Here is a 22,022-nt window from a genome sequence, read left to right on the forward strand (position 1 = left end):
CTATGAAGCATTATGAGAATGTCTCTCTATATATTCACAATGTACATAACGATACAGGTGAACTGGCATTTCTCTCTCTACCTCCTATCCAGGGATACAAACACACCAAGATAATGTCGGTCCAGTGTTGCCCCGAGGAGACAACGCTTTTAACCACCTTGCGACGGCGACGTGCATTCTGGATAACCGATCTCAAGATCCTCGCTTGAGGAGTAATCAGAGACGATGGTTAACTCCTTCCATCTTAAGTTTGCAAGAATCTTTGCACCTATATAGTTGTTTTTTTATTTTTTCTCTAGCAAGTTGCAGTGCTCCATCAGTAATTTGAGGTCACATGATATCACAAAAAACTGTTACAAACACATCTATCTTTACATTTACTAATAGCTGTACAAATGATTGATTCATTGAAATGAATATTCAATCTTGTGGAATTAACTTTCCCTGAGGGTTTTTTCTTTCTCTTATCGTCTTTTTATTTTTATGTTACTTATCCGATTTATCGGTGCCTTTGTTGCCTTTTCTTCTTTTTCTATTTCTTCTTCATTACCACCATCTTCTACTTCTTTTCTCCCTCCTCCCTCTTCTTCTGCATCTTCTTTTCTTTCTATCAACCTCTTCTTCTTTGTAGATATTTTGTTGTATACCCTGTACATAATCTTTTATTAAATCATGGAGCTGTTAATAGTTTTTTATTAAATAGTATGTAAATATCTAAAATGCAAAAGAAGAATACATTGTAAAGTGTGCATGAAAGTGGCTCCAATACCCGAATAAAGATGACATGGGTCTAGAAAATTCATTGTCATTGTCACATGTATCCTTGACAGAATTTTCATGAATTCACGTCCGTAGAAATAGCTTAACATTGCCAGGGGATGTCTGCAAACGCAGTTCACGTCATAATTAGCTCAATATGTCAGTCAGAAGGCTTCAACTTACATGATAATATTAACCATTTAAAAGGATGTTGAGATGGTGGAGGCCATGTTTGTAAAATACAAAATGAGATATTTCACCTTATTGCACTCAATCCAACAATCTTTGTGACGAATACCATGTTCAAAGTGACAACTGAACATTTTAAAATGTAATTTCTTCTTGGCCCTCTCGAATGATATCAGTTTTATTTTTCATATGATGAAATAATGTTCTTGCCTAAAGATGCTATCATGACCAATGACCCAAAAATAAAATGAATAATCAAGAAGCAGAGCCCTAACTTATCGTTCGGTAAAAATCAGCTTCACTGTTCTACAAACCCTGATATTTCGCTCAAAAACTGCCCTGAAGTTCAAAAGATGAATTAGCCTATTTACATGGAATTATTTATTTTCTTAATATCAGAATTAAATAGTATCAGAAATACTTATACGAAGCCAGGGAATGAGAGGGTTAAAGATGAAAAAAGTCATGCCATCCTCTCATCATCTCCATTTCATGGCCTACGGGCGTACGCATGCTCTCAATGCAAATCGTGAAAGACGCAGCCCGGCTTCCACTCCCGCATCTTTATGCCATGAGAGTCGCATCTTCAGACGGCTCTCCAGATCGGTACCTGACTCCACGGTCGCATGGCACGTAATGAAATTAACCTCACTCAAATCTCATTGCTTAACCCCGAGCGTCGGTCTTGTATCACCTCTTTATATATTGAAGACGTACGTATGTGAATTCCTAAGACACCTTTTCTTTTTCCATTTTTTTGTTGTTGTAGCAAATCTCAAAGTGTTTCAATCAGAAGAGAAGAATGAATGCAGCTGGCAATTTGCTCAGATACATGTATTTTTCTTGTTTCCATTGAATTATAGGCCTATATCTTGGTAGGATTGTATTCCTCTCGCCAATTATATCAAACATCAATGACCTGCAAAAAAAGATGTTTTGTACAAGGAAGATAGAAATCAATAGAAATTTTGCATCTAGTTGGAAATTGATGTCCATGCCCCAGAGGCTATACTGTCAAGCAGAGCAAAGAGGGGCTTGAGAAAAAAAATGGAATCCTGACATGTTCTGATGAGCCCTATTCACACAAGAATTGCACATCAACATTTCATGAAGGTATGTGGAAGCATCATGGACTAGTGGTTCTGACTCTTGCCTTTCAGTCAAAGGGTCAAGGGTTCTCATCCCAGCAACGGTGTTATTTCCTTCAGCAGCGATATATCCATGATGTGCTGCACTCTACCCAGGTGAGATAAATGGGTACCTGGCAGGAATGAATTCCTTAAAATACTTGTGGACTGTAAAATGGCTTGGCGGGCTAAAGCCAGGTTGATAACATCTCAAGTCCTGTGGAAATGCACATACTTAGAATAGATGATAACATAATATGCACTATACAAACATAAGCATTACCATTATTATTGTGAAATGTCGTTATGCAGCATTGAACAGGAGAATGGGAAAAGGGTTTAAAATGTTATCGAGTTTGATTCAAACCCTGCCTGGTATTTATTAAAGTTTGTTTCAATATGCATTTATCTGTAAACATTTTGTTTTTGCTTTTGGGTGCAATGCTAGAATGTCTGCTGAAATAAAGTAATATCATCAACACAGCAGAATGGCAAAGCCTTAGGTGTTCATTGGACACCCCAAAACAATTGAAATTGAATAACAAATACCAGTAAATTGGAATAATAAGTAAATAAATCCTGTTGCAATCCTAACTGGCGCTCAGCCTCGGGTCAATTTCCAGTGGCAATTTTTTTTTTTTTTTAAGTTTGTAGAAAACAAACATATCCCACTTTGTTTTTCACAAATAAGTCCAAAAAAGGCAAAATGAACATTCTTATAAAAAGAGATAAAGAGAGAACTTCAAATTAATCACGATTATTACAATTTTATAACTTCTGGCAAATGTACAGGAAAATGAAGGTAAACTCCAAAGGGCCATCTGCACCATCCCGAGTTTTCAAATAAGCGCGCTACTTCTGATCCGGCTAATTATCCCAATCTGATCGATCTCGAGATTATTTGCATTGGAGACGCAATTATCGCACTAGTTCACAGGATTAATCTCGAGGTTGCAATAACAAGTCAACTTGGGATTATTTGCAAAATAGTGCGCTATTTCACGAATTATCGCGCTTAGTCGTAGGTGCAGATGCACTCGGGATTATTTATTCACGGCATCAGACCATAATGCATCGATGCCTCGCTCGAGCAGGAATCGCTCTTCTTGCAATGGTGGAGACAGGTTTCTTGAATCTCGAGATTAATCGCGAAGAGGGCCGATCGGGCTAAAATCTCGAGATTGAGCAAACTCGGGATGGTGCAGTACCACCTTAAGAATTGATTTAAAGAGGAGAATTCTTGATAAATCAAAGTTTCTTTATAAATCAATACAAAGAGCTTGTATCAAATATAGTTAAAACAAAAATAGATAATCTAGAAGTACAGCTAAAATGACAGGAAAGAAGAGATGATTAGTCTAGAGAAAAGGTCCGGAGGGGCATGTAGGTAGCATGTTACAAGTATTGTCCTATTGGAAAATATTTTTTTGAAAGTTGGTACCTTAAAAAAAACTGCCATATGAAATAGAACCCTCACTGATTTAAAAATAGTCAAGATAAATTCAACTCTATATGCATAAAGCTAAGGTAAAGGACAATACTACAGGTAGTGCATGCGAGGATTATCTTCCTGTATCAGTTGTGCTTTTATTCTTGTTGAGGAAGATGCAGACAAAGCTTTCATGTTATCTTGTTTCACCAACGTTGGGTAGAACTTGAGGCAAAGCTGCTGCAAATTGATGTTTCCCAGGAGCCTCAAAGAACAATACGTGCCATCAGCAACAAATCAAGTTTCTTCTTTTTTTTACAGTTTTACAGCAACATTACTCCACCAAGGTGTAACCGTACTTGAAATGTATCAGTATGGACATCAATCCTCTCATCCTCGCTAAATTACTGTTCTGAAACTCTAGATTTTTTTGCCGAAGATGGGCAATGTGTGAAGGCCATCAAAGCCGGTGGTTGTGAATCCCCTATCATTTAAATGTCTTGATTTCTGTCTGGTGGATTGCAGAGAAAAAATCTTGTTGTTTTGCTTGGAGATTTCTCATTTCCTTCAGTCAATCCATTTCGTCTTACGCCCATGGTCCATCCCAAGAACTAATAAAGCTTTTAAAGCACATGTCTGGCTAGTTCACTTTTAAAAATAAACTAGAAAATCAGAAAGAATTGTTTCCATCAAAATAAAAAAACTCTGATTTTCCTCCTTGTACATCCAAAACAGAAGATCAGTTAGGTAATCTGCGATCCATAATTCTGTATCCATGATTTCCTCGATGCTCTGGTGCAGTATCGGCCAAGGATTTGCTAGATAATGATGGAACCTTTCTCTGTCCGATAACCACCTATCAACTCTGACCGATGAGTTTAACTGGAGAATGATTAATCTCTCCTCTGAAATCGAGTGATTTTTAGGGCTGCATTGAACCCACTGTATACATCATCCCTCAGTCAGTAAGAATGATGACAAATACCAATAAAAAATTGGCAAATAACACCTTTTTTCCTTAAAAAAACTAAATCCTGATTCATAGCCCAAGAAGCTTTTTCAGCCCACCATGAGATAAAAATAATGTTGAAATGTATCAAAGATGAAGCCATAAGTGCTTTTAGATCCTGTAAGATTACGACAGGATTGAGTATAAAAAAAGAAACCCTCTTTACCCAAAATGATCAAGTCTTTGAAAGATATTTTTTTTAAATATACCATGCATATAATTGTGAAACAACCAGAAGTACAGGAGGTATTTAACTATCAAAGCAACCAGTACTAGAATGCAACTATTCCTGCTGGAAATTGATACAAAAAAATCATCTCCCTTGAGATTGTTAGAGGTACAGGCGACATAGCATTACAAACACACGACACCCTAAAAAATACCATGTATGCCAGTAAATTAACAGAGTAAACAAGTTTGCCTCTTAGTTTTACATTGCAGCACTATCCAAACACACCCAGTAACTCAAGTTACTAATCAGTAAAATTGCCTTTCGCGAACGGATATATGGATGATGGGGGAACGGTCCATCCCGTTATCGTAACTCATCCCGACTCCCTCTCTGGGGGAAACTATGGAATCTTCATTGCCGTAGGTTCATCACCGATTCTCCTTCCTTGAATCATGGGGTTTTAGGATACCCAACTTCCTGTATATTAGAGATTCTCAATTTAAAGGCCGATACCAACGAGTGTTGGCAGAAAAAAGCAGGGATATGAAATGGAATGACTGATTGAAATTTCTTGTTGAATTATCTGCCTTGAAGATAAGTATCCATTTCTTTTAGTGAATTTTTAGTTCATTTCTGAAATCAGAGCGCAATAAAAGCTGCAATTATTTGCAACCTCTGCAAGGAAAATCATGATCCTATCAATAGGATGTATGAAATCAAATGGTATATTTTGTTGAGTGGAAAGAACGGTTGCTTAGGACCAAAGTATCACACAATCAGGCTCATTGACCTGTCCACATTACTCCTACATGTAATACACTACTTTACCGACCATGGTTAAGTCCTATACACAGAAGAAGAACAAAATAATAAGTTTTGCATTTTTTTCTTGTGACTCATTGAAATAAAAGAAAAAAATTTGTTTTCATGGTTTTACCAAAACTGGAATTGGCATTTAAAGAGGAAATGAATGAATGGGTTTTTTCTGGATAGTACTGATTTGTTTTGAACATGGCAGAAATGTGGATTGCTGGAAAAAAAAGAATGATTTCATTTGAACATCCTTGCTAAAAATCCACTTTCCTGAGCAAGTGAATTAATGTTGAATTCATCTTTGAGACATATTAGTTTTTTCTACAGGCAAGTGATTGAAAGAACATCTCTTCACACAGGGTCTTTTTAAATCTGGTAATCTACATATAGGTAACATTTTATCAAGTTTACATTCTGCTGATACCTTCGCTCTCGGCCAATCACATTAAGGATTTTAGTACATGAACATGTAGGCCCTATTTTATTTAAAAAAATTGGGCAGGGGGGCGGGGTTTTAGGAGGAAAGGGGTTACATATTTTCGTTCACAGCCTACATTATAGAAATTTCCAATAACACCCAAGAAAAATAAAAAAGAATAAAGCCAATTTCGGCTACAACTCCTCAGCTAGCATCCTACCCACCCCGAAATTAAAAAAAAAAGTTAAAAGGGATTTTCTGGGTAGATTAGAAAGTAGCAAGGCAAGGAGAAGTAAACAGCAAGTACATGGGAGAAAAAGCTGGATACAAACAGTGCACAAACAAGCATCTCATTGTAATTAAAAAAAGAGAGACATGAATAGTGAGAGAGTGGGCAGAGAAGGGCACCGAACCAGAGACTCCTTTAATCTGAGAACAAAGCACCAAGCCCTTCAGTGGGGTTGGGGCTACAACAATAGCAGCAACAATGGCAGGCATCAGGACCAATGAAAGGAGTGGTTTAGAAAAGCAAAGTATTTTCGCTCCTCTATTCATCTCTTGGCTGAGGAGGGAAGCCAATGTAGTGTGAAGGCAACTGGACTGATTCTATGGCGTTTCTATTGTATCTTTGTGTGGTGTGTTCTCACTGGCAACCTGCTGTGATGGAATGTGAAGGACAAATCACCAGTGTACACTAGTACATACATGTAGATATGCTTTTACATCTCCTTCAGCACAAAAAATACATTTTCTTTTAAGCAATAACTATTACCAAGAAGGCCAAATTTCATTTTGCCAACTGAAAGCAAATTCCTCAAATAAATATCCCCATCAAGTATTCTACTTTGAAGAAACAAAGATACAGGGCTTCTTCAAGATCCAATCAACTAGACTGGGCATGACGAATGTGTAGGCCTACAGTCTTCTTGAGGCCGTTCTCATTACACTTTCTAAAACTAGTTTACTGGAAACCTATTCAGGAAACCACTTTGGAAGATCGCTTTGCTAGCGTTCCCACTTGATCACACTAAAGTGGTTTTCAAAATCACTTCACGTAAAGCACTCTTGTTGCTATGGAAACACTCTCAGTGGGGTGACACGTTTCGCGCGAAATTCGAAACCGCAGCATAGGCATCATGCACCTGTCGTGTGGAGTAGCGCGCTCAAAATGTGTGAAGATCGCTTCCCGAAGAACGGTTGTGTCCTCACTTACGCTAAAACCAGTTTAACGAGGCAAAGCGATCTTGAAAACTACATCGCAAGGTGGTTTTCCAAACTGGTTTGGAAGATCGCTTCCAAGACCGCTTTGACCGTTCTCACTACGCGTTAAACTAGTTTCCACTAAACTAGTTTCCAGTAAACTAGTTTTAGGAACGTAGTGAGAACAGCCTCCTTGAAAAGGATGTTAACATTTTGCTGAATAACTCTGTCTTACATTTCTCATTATTTAGGTATGAAAGCGTACATAATTGTCAGGCATTCAGTGATATGAAGAAAAGAATGAGGTAAATTTGGGATGTGTGAAGGCTCAATGTTGTAATGACATTTAAGTATTTTAGGCCTATATGTACAGTACCAAAGTGTTAATCTCCTTCAATCTAATTAATACAGCCTGAAACTACTTAAAACTATGACGGCGAACTTGCCAATGATAAACAAAATTATACCAGTAACGAACCCGACACTCGTGTTTCTATCATTACAAAACAGTTATTTGCAAGAGACTTTCAATTTCAACATTTTTGTTTTTCACAACCTGGTTACTCTTTACTTCCTGAAAATTAATAAGGTCTTCAGACTCTGAAACCAAAATATATTAAGTCTACACGTAAATGAATATGTAGACCTAGACAACTACATGTAACAGATTAGATGCCTAGCTTATGAGAAAAATACCTGGTGCTTGTGTGTAATTGAGTGATTGCAGACGTTATCAATCAACAATCATAATTTGCATTATGGTGAATAACAAATTTTACCGAAAGAAAGGAATATGAAATGTGTCTCGGGACACACGGAATGCATAAGCCTAAATAAAAGCTCTTTCAATTAAATTGGGAAATGGCATTTTGTCAAATTTATTTTCATATAACAATATAGGGCCTACATGTAAGGGGGAGCTGCTCGTTAATAACATCACAAAATCAAAAGCAGTAATGTAGGCCTCTTGAAGTGATCTCTTAAGACTAATAGCACACGTTGATGTCCTATGCAGATCTTTTCTGTTCTACAGGTTATGAGAGCATCTGACAGCCAACCCTATATCAATTCATCATGCTATTCTCATCCAGCGGTGCCGAAAATATCCTGTATCAATATTTGATGATCGTCGTCGTCGTCGGATCCCACTCCGCCGAGGCATCTTACCGTGTCATCACCCGCTCCGCTGCATTGCAGCAGACCGACATGGCTTCCGACGACGAGAACACTCTCGGCTACATACAGACGGAGAATGATGTCCCATGTGGGTTCGACGATAGGTGTTAAGTTGTGTCCATAGGGGATGAGCCTCATGTATAAATTGACACCAAAGCACTGATTGGAAGAAGTAGAGAAGCCAAGTCGCCCAACATTCTTATGCATCTCCTCATTTTCATACAAGGACACTCCTAGTGAGTAGATTGGTATAAAGGGCTTTATAGCCTCTTTATGAAATTTTCTACTGCATCATGACATGAGGCGACTCTAACCCATCGGAGGATGAGTCGTTTCTTCAATTTCAATCTCATTTCCTGATGATGGCAGATGATTTCTGGAGCATGTTTTCTACCAACATGGATCGTCAAGCAACTATGTACACATATGTAAGACTACAAAAAGGAATGATATTAGACGATCATAGTTGTAAATGGCATTGTATTGAACTGACATCACGTCCCACTTAAAACGTTCTCAATAAGCCAGGGTGCTGGCCTGTCCTACACTGTACAATGTATTATTAAAAGAAAATTCAAATACTGTACATTTTAATTCAACAAAGCTTTTCATGTTTCTGCTCTTCAGATAACCACTTTTCAATATATTTAGTAGTGGTAGTACAATGTAACCATACCTTTCTTTTTTTTATTTGTCTTTTTGTAGATCGTTTGTAAAGCATTTTATATAATTTAATAGCCCAAACCTGTAGAATAATACTTATATAAAATGTTAATCCTGATCTTTAGAAACTGATAATGAAAAAAGAAGATAGCAGTACACATTTTAAAAAGAATTGAAAAAAAACTGCAAATAGGCCAACAGAATTATATTAAAATATATATGAAAATAAAGCAGGGAGTAACCCCAATTTTATCAATAGATTAAAGGCTCGATCCAGGAAAGTGGAACTGCAATTATGATAATGGAAATATTTCATAGCAACACTCAAACTCGAGTTTTAATCCAGTTAATACAGAATAACAATGGGTAAAGCGATTTTCAGACTCAAATTGAATACACTTTTTGAGGTATAACCAAAAATTTTCTACACACAAAGCTTGTGATGGACACAGCATCTGGTTTACAAAGAAAACTATCTTTTGCGACCTGAATAAGACAATGGATTAATCATGTCCATGTTAATCTCAAAGCCATCAAGGTTCACATACTGAAGCCCCTTCCTCATCCCATCCAACAATGTAAATGACAGAGGGCATTGCAGACCTTTTTTTTAAAGTAAACTGAAGCCAAGTTCTACATGAGGCCCTTTATTGTGATAACAATTCCATGCCAATTCTTAATCAAAGAAGGGAACTACTCATATGCAATGCAGTGAAAAAATACATTTATATTTTATGATTATTTCTTTTTTTCTTTTTGGTAAAATGGTACTAGGGTGTATATCAATATCACACAGACTTCAAATTTTTATACTTTTCCTGCGCTAGACAAAAATAAATTAGGTTTAACTATCAACTATTCTTCTATTTTGGGTCTACTGCCCAACATCCCAAAGTACAGTAGAAGCCAAAATGGCATGGAGTGAAGCAATGTTGTTGGCGCGGTGAGAGAAGAGGCTTTTTAATATTTGCTTCTTTTTTTTAATATTTGAAGTATGTTTTGCTGAAGGTTTCGGTGATCTTGATATAAATGATTGGGGGTGTGAGGAAGTTCCAGTTTGGGATCTGGTTCTTGTGATAAATGAGTTTTTGTTGGCAGAGATGGGGATGACACTTCTGGAAGATTTTCGGAGGGGCTTTTGGACCTGGCTCTGGACTTTTCGCATTGGAATGGCAAAGCAACTCGCAATTTAATTGCACATAATTAAGCTAAACCTGGTTAAAAAGTTTTTAACTATAAAATAAAGTACAGGTTAGTATCATGGGCGAGTAGATATTGACGCAGCAATGATTTATCTACAAACCAACAGACTATATAGGCCTACTAAAAATCTATAGTGAATTTGAACATCCCTGGGCCTCGCTAACCACTTTTTCCTCCCATAAAATAAATCTATATGTATTTTTCTTCAGCAATGCTGCAAACAAATTGAATTCGATCAACTTCAAAGAAACAAGGGTGGACGTCTGCTGTTTCGATCGGTAAAAGAGAGTTCACAAACTGAAAACATCCCGCTCTGACATTCCAAATTACTTGAGGAAATGTAGGAAATAAGATTTTTGCCAAAAGATCAAATATGTGGGATGTGGGGAGTGTTTCATGAAAGAGTTTTGTCACAGATTTTCACTGACAGATGTTATAAGCTACTGAAATCCTTCAATCTGATTGGCTCACAGCAGAATTGTCTTTGAAACTCACCGACTCTTTGCTTCATGAAATGCTCCCCTGAAGATTCTTTAACCCTGTCCCAGGAATGGTGACGTGAATGGTCTAGTGGCAATAATATTCACTTTTGGTTGCATGCTTATGATTTCACAATTTGTTTTAGGCTACATTAGGTGGTTTCAGACCAAATTCGCGCTCATAAAGCCATAAAAAAATTGGTCTGCAGCTGCTTATTTCACGGCTTGTTTCAGACCGCCTCAAAGTTCGTCAGTTTCAGGTATTTTCTGATCAGGAAATTGAGCCCGATCAGAAAATACCAGGTAATATTGGCAATGTGAAAACAAATTACGCGTAATCTCCCCGAAAGAAAAACCCCACTAAATAGTAGGTAGGCGTACTTGTCAAAATTACGAGAACTTTCGCGGAATTTTTTCCAAGGTCGCAGGTATTTTGGCAATGTGAAAGCAATTTACGGGAACTTTAAGCCCAGTGTGTAGTTGGGCGCGGGCACCGTGGGTGGCTGCTGAGCTAGTGATTTTGAATCTCGCGCCTTGCCTGCTTATCAGACCATACTGCGCATACTAACTTCGGGAACTTATCCCGAAGGTTATGTTTCGGGCCAGTGTGAATGCAGAAATGATTAATGGTATTTTTTAGCCTAAAATAGTTCTTGTAATTTAAAGGGGATTCTTATGATCGAGACGGTTTGAAACCACCTAGTAATGATCCCACTGTCCTGGAGAGGGGATTTTCATTGTACATGTGGCATGAAATACCAGGAGTGTCCTATATAGGACAGGCCTACACATCAATTTATAGCTACATGTACTGTATAGCTAGGAAATGAAGAAGTGATGTGTTTGAAATGGTTTCGAAAAACCCACTAATCACCAGGGGAGGGTTTCACCAAACATCTTGTCAGTGGGTTTTCACTGATCAATTTGATCTGAGCCAGTCAGATGCATTTCAGTAGTTTTATCAATAACAATGTATGTAAATTGGCCGCTACATACTATAAGCCTGGGGGTGTGACATAAAGAGATACACTTAAATATTGATAGTACAAGGTTGCCATATACTTTAATACAGATATAGGGCCTACTTGATCATAAGGGCCAATCTCTGATGTAACAGAGCAAAAGGTCTTACAAATTTCACTAACAAGCTACTGGAATGCTTGAATCTGATTGGCTGGAATCTGTCATTCATTGTAAGAATCTATCATTTTTTCAATAGTGATATACCTCTCCAATGATCTATTTTGATATACATGTAGAAGGGAACCAACAACAAACCATCCTATCTGGCCAGGTACCACTTGAGCGTGTGGTGATGGGAAATAACCAAAGACAAGCTTCTTCATAAATCTCACCTCTGAAGGCCAACAGTTTTCACATGTTATCCTTCATCAACTCAAAGTAATACAAGAGATTCTATTTGTTGTGACACCCCCGTTCTAGCCTTCTGGCAAGGCTTTGTGACTTCTAATTGTCCACACTATGCAGGGACTGAGACTACACTTGCCAGATATCTCAGAAGGGGCCTTGTCTTCAGGCTACCCCTGTCCATGAAGACGCTTTTCTCCAAAATATTTTTTTTAAACGCCAATCAACATACAATTGTAATTTTTCATCACTGGTGTGTTGAAATTGTCTTTGAAAGAGATATAAACTCATGAATTCGACACTTAAAAATCAAACTTTCTAGGTGTACATTCAGACTCTGCAACATGCACTATGCGAATATCATGTGTTTGTGCCTACAAACTAGGCAGGAAGCACGATAGGACAGGAGCACATTCAACATATACACTTGGTCTTTTCACCAAGGCTACATGTACGCGAGGCGTAAACTTTCGGTTGAAAAGTGACTTGATGACGATCAGATGGGTGATTCAATTTGAACAATGTGTTTTTCTTCGCATCAAAGGACATACCTAAAAGTCTTCTGTCTGGCACCCACCAAGCATGCAAGGTCGTAGGTATTTAAAAAGCCATTTCTGCACAGAATCCCAGCCTAATATAATTCATCATGCACAAGTAGAACTATGCAGGCTGAAGTAATACTACATGTACAAGTATAAATGAAGTTCATCTTCATGTTGTGTTTGTGATAATGCCACCAACCTCATAAACAACCAGGTCATGGGTTCCATTCCCCGATGGCAGAGTCATAGCAAAGACTTTATAAAAAGTGGGACTTTCAGCCTTCTAGCCATGGGCATGACATGTTATAGAAATACAACAGCCCAGCAGCTATTGGTTCACATAAATCCACATCAGTCTTACAGGCTGTTCTCACTACGTTCCTAAAACTGGATTACTGGAAACTAGTTTAACGCGTAGTGAGAACGGTCAAAGCAGTCTTGGAAGCGATCTTCCAAACCAGTTTGGAAAACCACCTCGCGATGTAGTTTTCACGATCGCTTTGCCTCGTTAAACTGGTTTTAGCGTGAGGACACAACTGTTTTTCGGGAAGCGATCTTCACACATTATGAGCACGCTACTCCACACAACAGGTGTAGAATGCCTATGCTGTGGTTTCGAATTTCGCATGAAACGTGTCACCCCACTGAGAGCGTTTTCATAGCAACAAGGGCGCTTTATGTGGAGTGATTTTGAAAACCACTTTCGTGTGATCAATTGGGAATGCTAGCAAAGCGATCTTCCAAACGGTTTCCTGAATCAGCTTCCAGTAAACTAGTTTTAGAAAGCGTAATGAGAACGGCCTCTGAATGGGCTAAACAATAAAAAATCAGTCCTGACACACATATTTGACTGTGTTTCAGAGCTACAATATGCCAGAAAATAATATGTAGGTCAATGCATGCATTAATCACAAAAGGGTCCAGACAAGGAACGGAGCAGAGGGGGGGGGGGTTATAAGATTTGTGCGTATATTTTGTACAAATAACTTTTACAGGCTTTAAAACTATCATTTATTTCAAATTAGTTTTTAGGCACTACTGTTTGCATGTTATATGAATCAAAATCGATATTTCCTTGTGATACTGTTTCCTCTTCCTCTGTAAACTAAAAACTAAAACAGTTTCATCAAGACCAGAGTTATATTTCTTGATTTCTCAAAAAAAAAAGTTGAATGGTTTTAATCATGGACCTGATAGACAGTGCAGGTCTTCTTTCCTTCCTGGACTCATTTCCCGGCCTGTTGGCCATATTTCCTCAAAACACTACAGAAAAACAAACTCTCTATCTCTCTATAGCTCTCTCTTCATTATCATTTTTTAATAATTCATGTTTTTTGTTTCAACACTGCTTGCTCACATTGCTGTCTTTCTACACTTGTTCTCCCGCTAATCTCCAAATCAATTTACTTTCTCATCAAGTGAACTTCCTTTCTCTTTTAAATAATTTTGTATGTTTTAAATGTGTAATTTATTATAAAGAAAGCGTAAAGGAACAATGCACAAATAATCAGACTGAGTTATTGCACTTTGTTTTCCTTCCCTCTCTCATTTCATTTTCTATAACTCAATCTCATTTTTAATCAACGATTATCTTCTTTCATAGCGATCTGTCGATCTCTCCCCAAACATCTCATCTCTCGTCTCTCTCTCTCTCTCTCACCCCAACGAGTGAAGAGCGTCACGATTCACCTAAAGACCAACATCGACATCTCACGCTCCAGTTGCAAAACGAATTGGATGAAAGTCAATCATTTTAACCAGGAAGCTGAAAGAATAGGAAAGTGCAAATTCAGGGATAGTTAAGCCTTGATTAGAATAGAATGATTACAAGCTGTAAACTGTGGTTGTATTCACGTTTGAATTTCTACTTGTTCCCCTATTATATTTGCATTGAATCTACATCGATATAGATTATGAATATCAATTTTGTTTTCTTTTTGTAAATAAAAACATTGAATTGAATGATTGAATTAAATTTTTCTTTAAAAGTTTGCTTGAAAAGGTGCACATGACGTATGTAGGAAGGCTTCTGTCAAATCATAGGCCTACATGGCACAAATATTTGAAATTTGTTGATTAGCTTTCAAAATGTTATATGCCACAGCCTACATGTATGTGGACAGGGTAGGATTTTGACATTACCCATCCTTCAGAAAGAAAGGTGACGATTTCATTGCCTATTCCTCATGTAAAGTGTATATGGTAAACCTGAACGGGTGAGCATGGGGGAAAGGTAAAGCTAATAAATAGTTGGCAGGATCGGCTTTCGGCGGCGACTGTTTACGCTCCAAACATCACTCCTTGGAAAGGCTGGTCTTGAATATCAAAACAGAAGATACATGTGTGCCTTGTGCGTGTGGGATGGAGTGTGGAGTCGGAGCACTTGTATAGATCTACTAGGGCATTTGTATGCATGGTGAAGCAGACCAGATCTGGCCTCATGCCACTTCATAATGAACCCACTTGAAAAGGGAACCAGAGAAAGAGAGGTAAAAGGATCAGGAGAACATAGAGGGGAGGGGACAGGAGATCAGAACATCAGAAGACAGTTCATAAGGGTCTCACAAGAGAGGCAGCCAGAAAAGCAGAGGGTGAGGGATCAGGAGAAAAGAAGACAGTACATTATGATCTCTCTAAAGAAGGAGCCACAAAAGCAGAGGGGAAGGGACAGGGGAAAGTTCGTAATGATATCACCAGAGAGGGAGCCAGAGAAAAAGAGGGAGAGGGATCGAGACAGAGAGGGGAGGGCACAGTAGATCAGGAGACAGTTCGTAATGATCTCACTTGGAAAAGAAGTCAGGGAACAAACTACAAAGGGTGGTGGATCTGGACAATGAAGAGGGGACAGTACATTATGATCTCACTAGAGAGGGACCCAGAGAAACAGAGGGAGAGGGATTGAGACAGAGAGGAGAGGGCACAGGAGATCAGGAGACAGTTCATGATGATCTCACAAGGAAGGGAGCCAGAGAATCAGAAGGAGGTTGATCAGGATTCAAGCACAGGGGAGGGAGGGGTCAGTGGTTAAATGCCACATGCAAAATTGCAAACATAAGCCAAGGTTGAAGTTGAACCCTTAGATGGTTTGTTCGTTATCACCAGAATAATGTATTTGTCTGGAATATCGAGTAAGACCTCTTTGACACCCCTACAGTAAAAACTCAGATCATAATACTTGAACCAAGTTTGACGTTGAATCATCAAAAGGTTCTTACGATACGAGAACGAAAACAGGACAAAGCATCACAACATAGAGAAAAACATTGCCCATCCTTTACAAAAGGAATAACGTTTAAACGAAAACTTTGCACTAAAAAACGTAAAACCTTGTCAAACTAATATCTTTCTTCCTGAACTCTACCACATAACAATGTATTACAGCTCATGTTCTTGGATTTCACATTAATTAGTGACACTGCACGTATCTGTAAGCCCGCTGTCATTTTGGCAACATGTGACATAATCTTTTGAACAATACTGAACCCCTGAAACAAAAAGAAAACAAAACTCATGACACAAACCTTAGGGGATGGGATGAACAGGAGGGAAAAAATTGGCAAATTTTCAACACAAAACAAAGCACTCTGGCTCTGAAGAGGGAGGGGGTTTACGTAAGCAATCAAGAACAAGCAAATGCCATAACACAGGGGAGATAAGTGTATTCAGTGAGTCCTACAAGCAATGTGTTTTGTTTTCCAAAGGAAAATACCGTTTTGAAAATGAAGTAATTGAAACCTATCTGGATCATTCATGACCAAAAACTAGCATAGCAGTAGTACTCTATGAAAACATATCAAAATGTTTTTGTTTGCCAAGGGAAACCAATGTTTTAAATGGATATTTTATGTAGATTAATCATGTATGTACAGTGTACACAAAGTTTATACTTCACAAATACGTAGCATTGTTTCTTTTCTTTTTTAACCGGAGAAAAGTTAGAAACTTCAATATCCCTTTACTGAAGTTTAAGCAGTAACAATCGTAATAAACTTCATTTGTTAGGTGCTGATTAAGCCCTACGGTAACTTGTTGCTGCAGCTGCTCAAAGATTCTTGGTGCAGCACAATGTGGATCCATTTCTTGCTGAATGAAATTACATCATGGCTGGGATTTGAACCCATGACCCTCTGTATCAAAGGCAAGAGACAGAACCACCAGACCACAGAGCTCCACAATTATCGGAAATATGTAGTTGGGGCCTACATGTAGTTCAACATTAGATCAATTAGCAACGGTGCTTTTCTTTCAACATTCAAAGTGCATTGGCATGGTGGGGGTAACATGAGAAAATAGACGATAGGCGGTATACAATCAGATAGAACAACATCCTCCCAGATAGGAGGAGGCTAGCACTTCCATGTGGGTGTGTTTACACTGGTATAGTGTAAACCTTTAATGTACTCATGGAATTTTTGTGAGGCAAGTTCACATAATGGCCCATATGAAAGTTGAAAAATGAAAACCTGTTGCATTTTAAGTATGAAATGTCAGTCCAGACTGTATATTTATATAAAAAAGTGCATATCAAATCATTCTCAAGGGAATTATTCTGGTACCGCATTTCAATTTGCTCCACAAATACACAAAAAGGTTGTTAGTAGAATAAAATTTTAACATATAGGACTCTACAGAACATTGTTGAGAGCCTTTTTCTTTTTACCAAAAATGCTACTCAGATTTGGTAAACTGTAGGCCTTCTTTCTAGACAAGCCTCAATTTTGCATTTTCTGCATGATGCCTAATCCGCCTTTGAAAATTCTGTATGAACGCACCCAAAGACAATAAGGCCCTACTCTCGGGACAGTAGCTGATCACACGATCTCCTTCGAAAACTAACTTTAATCTAGATTAACAATGTCTCTACAAATGCCCCAATTACTCAGCCATCGCTAACCCTCCATCAAGATCAATTATTCATCCATTTTAAAACACCCAATTTACAATGCTATGAATATTTTCTTACAACAATTTTTGAGATAACAGCGCATCGGCATTTACATGCAAAATGAAAGGTGACAAATGGATCCAATTACGTGAGATCCATCTTTTGACAAAGCCCATTCCTTTCTTTTATTCCTCCAGATGCAATTGATTTTTGTCATTACCAAGGTATCTTTTAGCCTATATAATGAATTACTGAATAGGAAGTCTTTTTCCGCAATGAATTTTTGATGGGGCTGCCGTAAGGGATGGATGATGAATGCCATTGAGCGGTCTTCTACATGTACATGGAGCTGGGGTATTAAAGCTTGTGTATAGTTTTGGTAAATCCACCAAAATGCACCTATCACTATTCCAATTCATTGCTAGCTAATATGAATTGGTATGCCCTATAACAGTTATGATGTGGAGGATATGAAATGAAAATGTGTTTTACAGGATAAATTTTGCTATTTTACATGGAAATTTAACTTGATCGGGTCACCCGATCAAATTAAAATATCTGTGTGTTTTTGTCTTTCAATTAAATCCTATTCCAAATCATGGAATGGGCTGAAACTTTCAAGATATGTTCTTTGTCTGTAACTTTTGGATATCTAATCACTAAATTTATAAGATAAGTGCTTGAATGCCCATTTTTTTAATTTAAAACAAGCATCGCCGAGAGAGGGCGCTATATATCCAAGATTTAAATATTTGAAATTTTCTCAGAGATGTGCAGTTGGAAAAATATCTAACGGTCTCTACGCTTCAGTAAGACTGTCATATTAAATGATATTCGATTATCAATCACATTATTGACCCTTTACCAAAGCTATACACAGGCTTTAAGTACTTTACAATCCATCTCCTAAATAAGATGAATACATGTATGTCTGACAGATCTTAATTTAAAGAAAACAATACTTACAAATGCTGCAAAGAGAAATGATATTAAAATCTTGCAGTACTGAGTAAAATATTTCATGAAAGTGGCCGTTTTCATATAATATATCAACAGGATTTTCTTTTTCTTTGACTTACACTAATTATCAATGCAGTTTTGGGATTCTGAAATAAGTTGCAGGTAGTTTTTTTGGAGGGGGATATTTCACTCCCTGAAAAGTGTTCCATGAAAATTCTGGTAACCTAGAATAATGACGGATAATGAAACAAACATGATCACCCCCCAAAAACAAAATAAAAAAAAATCAACAGAAGCATTTCTTTGGCTATGACTATGGGTGGTGACCAATAACTTCTTTGAATCATTGTTATTGCTTCAATAAAATACATTGAACTACTGCCCCAGAGCATTAGCAATGGAAATTCCACAAATAAACCTGTATTACCGAGCAAAATCATGACCACAATCTCATAAAAGTGGGAGGAAAGGTGAATTTCTTCTTCTATTTTGATGTTTTGTCTGTATGCCATTCACTCCAAAAGCAGTTTTATTTGCCCAAATGTATTTCACAATCCAATTTTCAAATCCCAGAGCTCGCCACCCGCAATATCTTTAAAAGCAATCAATGTGTGCATCAATTTTACTTTGAGGCCAACTCAAATATGACGATGAGTGAGGTCGGTGCTCTGTGGCGAGTCTGGTATTGGAGGGGGGGGGGTTATCGCAATTCGCTTCGCTTTCCTCGTCAGGGTTTACAAGTCAGCATTCATGCCAAGACTTCACACTTTGCTTCGGTTTGCCACAGGCTCGTTACAATAAACCAAGCCAAGGTTGATTTCAAGCTGGCGAGCAACATGCTGATTTTCTCATCATCGCACTTACAGACACAATGCACACTTCCCTGCCAAGGCCGCGGAGTTTGATCGAGCCTGAATATGGTGAAACATAATAATTACTTAACCAGGTCACTTTAATATAGAAAATCATCGTCCGAACGGTCCTCTTCTACTCGGAGGCCCCTTGATGGTTCGTTGTTTGTTACAGAAAGAAATAAGGGCCCCATTAGGTCTCAAACATAAGTGAAAACGACCTACACATGTATAATCAAGGATTGATTTCAACAGAGTAACAGAAACCTCATAAATTGAACATACAGTGGACTGGTATTATTAACATGGTGATAAATGAAACTAATTGTAAAAATCAGCCCTATAGTATAGTTAATCACCAAACTTTGTTTGATTTGACAGTAATAACGCAAGCTGGACTAATACTTAAACCCATATTTGGTTTCTTTTCCAGTTGATCAAAATTAAAGCCTAAAGTGTATGACATGCGTAATCTGACCATGAATTTACAGAGCAGAGCTTTACCATCCATAAAGAGAAGCTCAACTTCCGAGAAAATCTAATCACGTTTCTATTTCTTTCCAGACCAGCACAACACGACAGAAATGACCTCCTGCGTCTCTCTTTTACCCCAATTATCCGCACACAAGCCGAATCTTTTCGCAAATGTACTTGCTTGGCGGCAGAGAAGTCACAACATTCACGCTTAAGTTCTCCTCCCTGTCGCGCACCGATGCTCTAAGCGCCCCCAACAAGGACATGCATCATTAGAGTTCGTTGATGAAGTGCGGGGTATGCAACATCGTTACGATGGCCGTAGATATACTCGCCTCCTTGCAGAGAGCTTAATGTGGAAAGTTATTCCCTTGGTGGACATAACATGGTAATGGGGTTCCTCAAATCACTGAAGCTATTTTGTCTTGTACAGTTCGAAGCAAGATCGTCTCTCACTGCCCCCCCCCCACCCTTCTGTGCCATTTCATGTAAGAAATATTGTATCCTAAAGACTGAAAATGTAGATAACTATGGAATGGTATTGAAAATGAAAGTCTTACATTTAAGTCTTGAATGCTTATATTGTAGATGAGAAGAGGAAAAAGAAAGCGAAAGAGAGAGAGAGAGAGAAGGGGGGGGGGGGAGATATGATACTTATTCAGGATACATTAAGATCATAGGCTGAAAAATGACTTTTGAAAGAAAACCCATATTTTGATGAACAGTTGTATTCATGAGTTGTTTTTATAATGCCACTTCAGCCTTTCCTATTTGCATATCATTTCCTTAAAATTTCTATCGAATTCTTTAAATAACGCTGAGTCATGTTCATGGTGATTTCACATCATTTGAGTACCGGTGTCAAGTGTCCTCAACTCCAGCTTTACAATCCAGGTACAATGTATTAACAATTTCTTTCATGAAAGTGATATTGGAGTTGTTTACAATATTTGTTAAGTAAAATATGAATTTTGAATGTCTACTTTTCATTTTACTTGAGTAGTCTTGTCTTTCTGCATTTTCATTTTATTTTCATTTTATTCGAGTAGTCTTGTCTGTAAGCGTAAAGACTCACGGTCAAAGTGTTCATTATTACAACAGGAGCCCTAGGCTGCACGTTTATTAGTCTTCTGAATGCACTGTTTCATTGGCGGGGGTCGTCGAATGAGGTGATTAAGTTTTCTCCCCCTCTTTACTGAGTACACTGTAATAAAAAAGTTGAATTTGTATAATCTCTTGAAACTTTTATTTTGTACTCAAATTGATGTATTATTACTATGCTACTTATGCACACATGCTTCAAAGTGCCAAATAAATATTTACAAACCAGTGAATAAATACATAAACTTACATCTGGGTATGCTTTGATGGGAACATAAAGTTTCTTTGAAAGTTGCGTTAGGGAACCTTTGGCTTCCGGTAGCATAAGAGGTTGACTCGTTGATGGAATACTGTACAGTGATCTCCTCACTCGATTGATTTCTAGGTAAAATAAAAAACAAAAATCATAAGCAAATCATTAATTCAAATTATTTAAAGTCTCTGAAGATTTAACAGTGTCCCCTATTTTACTTCCCCAATCACTTTGATAAGTTGCATGACATGGTAATTAAGAAAATTAAGAAATGCAAACGGTTTCTTGACTAATCAAGTTACTTTAAATCATGGTAACACTTATACCCTGATTAAAATTATACCAAGATTGTACTAATATGTGCAGCATGATAACACTTACTCTTTCACTACACTCAAGTTTCCACTTTAACCAGAGACACTTACACTCTGATTACACTTTATACACCATGATTACATTCACACCAAGATTACACTTACAGTCACACCATGATTGCACTTACACTATCACTACACTTTACACTTTGGATTCCACTTTCACCAGACACACTTCCATGACACACACATTTTTATTACACTTTAATACACCGATATTACACTCACACCATGGATACACTGTTATGCTTTTCACACTGCACTTTTTGTCCTAAATTGGTGGGGCTAAGGGGGGTCTTAGCCCCACCAATTTCCCGGGGTTAAGCTTAGCCCACTTCGTTTTCACACTACATTTTAGCAAAGTGGGCTAGCAGGGTAAATAGTACGGTACTATCTAACCCTGCAAAAAAGCAGGGTTAGCCGGTTTATTGTGGTGCTAGCACCACAATTGCGGTGCTAAGAGATGCAGTGTGAACACGAAACAGGGCTAAGGAAAGTGGGGCTAAGCATTAGCCAATCATAGAAGTCGAATTGCACGTTAATCACGCTCTGTATGCTAAAATCATCAATATTCATG

At 37.9% G+C, this 22,022-nt stretch overlaps 1 protein-coding gene across 1 annotated transcript in view; it reads right to left on the bottom strand.

Annotated features, from left to right (window-relative positions):
- LOC121413919 (protein held out wings-like) overlaps nucleotides 1-22,022 on the bottom strand; it is a 65,565-nt gene that overhangs the window by 14,244 nt on the left and 29,299 nt on the right. Inside the window, exon 2 of the mRNA XM_041606923.1 lies at nucleotides 21,069-21,199. Coding sequence (XP_041462857.1) covers nucleotides 21,069-21,199 — 131 coding nt within the window. The remainder of the gene's footprint in view (nucleotides 1-21,068; nucleotides 21,200-22,022) is intronic.

Source organism: Lytechinus variegatus, chromosome 4 (assembly GCF_018143015.1).
Source record: "Lytechinus variegatus isolate NC3 chromosome 4, Lvar_3.0, whole genome shotgun sequence".
In the NCBI taxonomy this organism is placed as follows: Eukaryota; Metazoa; Echinodermata; class Echinoidea; order Temnopleuroida; family Toxopneustidae; genus Lytechinus; species Lytechinus variegatus.